At 75.1% G+C, this 984-nt stretch overlaps 1 protein-coding gene across 1 annotated transcript in view; it reads left to right on the top strand.

Moving 5' to 3' along the window:
* The window catches only part of LOC146585046 (rho GTPase-activating protein 9-like), a gene marked incomplete at its 3' end in the record, with an annotated part of 5490 nt that extends 4514 nt beyond the window's left edge, over positions 1-976 (top strand). The window contains exons 5-7 of the mRNA XM_085323640.1: positions 52-139; positions 259-354; positions 893-976. Coding sequence (XP_085179766.1) covers positions 52-139; positions 259-354; positions 893-976 — 268 coding nt within the window. The remainder of the gene's footprint in view (positions 1-51; positions 140-258; positions 355-892) is intronic.
* Positions 977-984: the final 8 nt, after the last annotated feature.

The following is a 984-nucleotide window of genomic DNA, read 5'->3' as shown; positions in this document are numbered from 1 at the left end:
GCCCCCGGCCTCGGCCGGGGGGTTGGGGTGCCCCTCACCGCCTGCCCCCAGGAAGAGCTGGGGGGTCTCCTGGGTGGTGCTGGCCGGGAACAGCCTCGTCTTCTACAAGGAGCCCAAGGGGCCGGCGCCGGCCGCCTGGGTGAGTGGGGGGGGGCGGCACGGAAATGGGGACGCCGCGGCCCCGAGGGGCTGTGGGGACCCCAGGGGGGAGGGGGCAGGCTGGGGCACCCCCTGACGTGCCCCCCCCCCGCCCCCCAGTGCCCGGCCAGCGGCCGCCCCGAGAGCAGCGTGGACTTGCGGGGGGCCGTGCTGGACTGGGCCCGGGAGCTCTCCAGCAAGAAGAACGTCATCCACGTGAGCGGGGGGGGGGGGCACCCACGGCAGCCAGCCTGGGGGGCACCGCCGGGACCCCCAGCCCAGGGGCACATGGGCACCCCCAACCCCTCAGCCTAGGGAACATGGGGACCCCCGGGACTCCCAGCCCAGGGGACAGAGGGACCCCCAGTCCAGGGGACATGCGGACCCCCAGGACCCCCAGCCCAAGGGACACAGGGAACCCCCCAGCCCAGGGGACATGGAGACCCCCAGCCCAAGGGACACAGGGACCCCCAGTTCAGGGGGACATGAGGACTGCCAGGACCCCCAGCTCAGGGGACACAGGGACCCCCCAGCCCAGGGGACGTGGGGACCCCCAGCCCAGGGGACACCTATGACACCTGCTCCCCCCCATCTCGGGGACACGGGGTTGCCACACTCGCACTGGCCCAGGGCAGGAGGGGATGGGGGCACCCGGCTGGGACCGCCGGGCCCCCCACGGTGGCGGTGGCTGGGGAAAGAGGGGTGCGGGGGGGGGGCGTCCCGCCCTGCCTCCCCCCACGCCGCTGCCCCCCAGCTRCGCACGGTGCCGGGCAACGAGTTCCTGCTGCAGTCGGACCACGAGGCCACCATCCAGGAGTGGGCACAGGCCATCGGCCGCGTCATCCG

This window comes from Rhea americana, unplaced genomic scaffold, assembly GCF_003343005.1.
Source record: "Rhea americana isolate MKP2758 unplaced genomic scaffold, rheAme1 scaffold_851, whole genome shotgun sequence".
Classification (NCBI taxonomy): domain Eukaryota; kingdom Metazoa; phylum Chordata; class Aves; order Rheiformes; family Rheidae; genus Rhea; species Rhea americana.
This window is presented reverse-complemented; position numbering and strand designations above follow the sequence as displayed.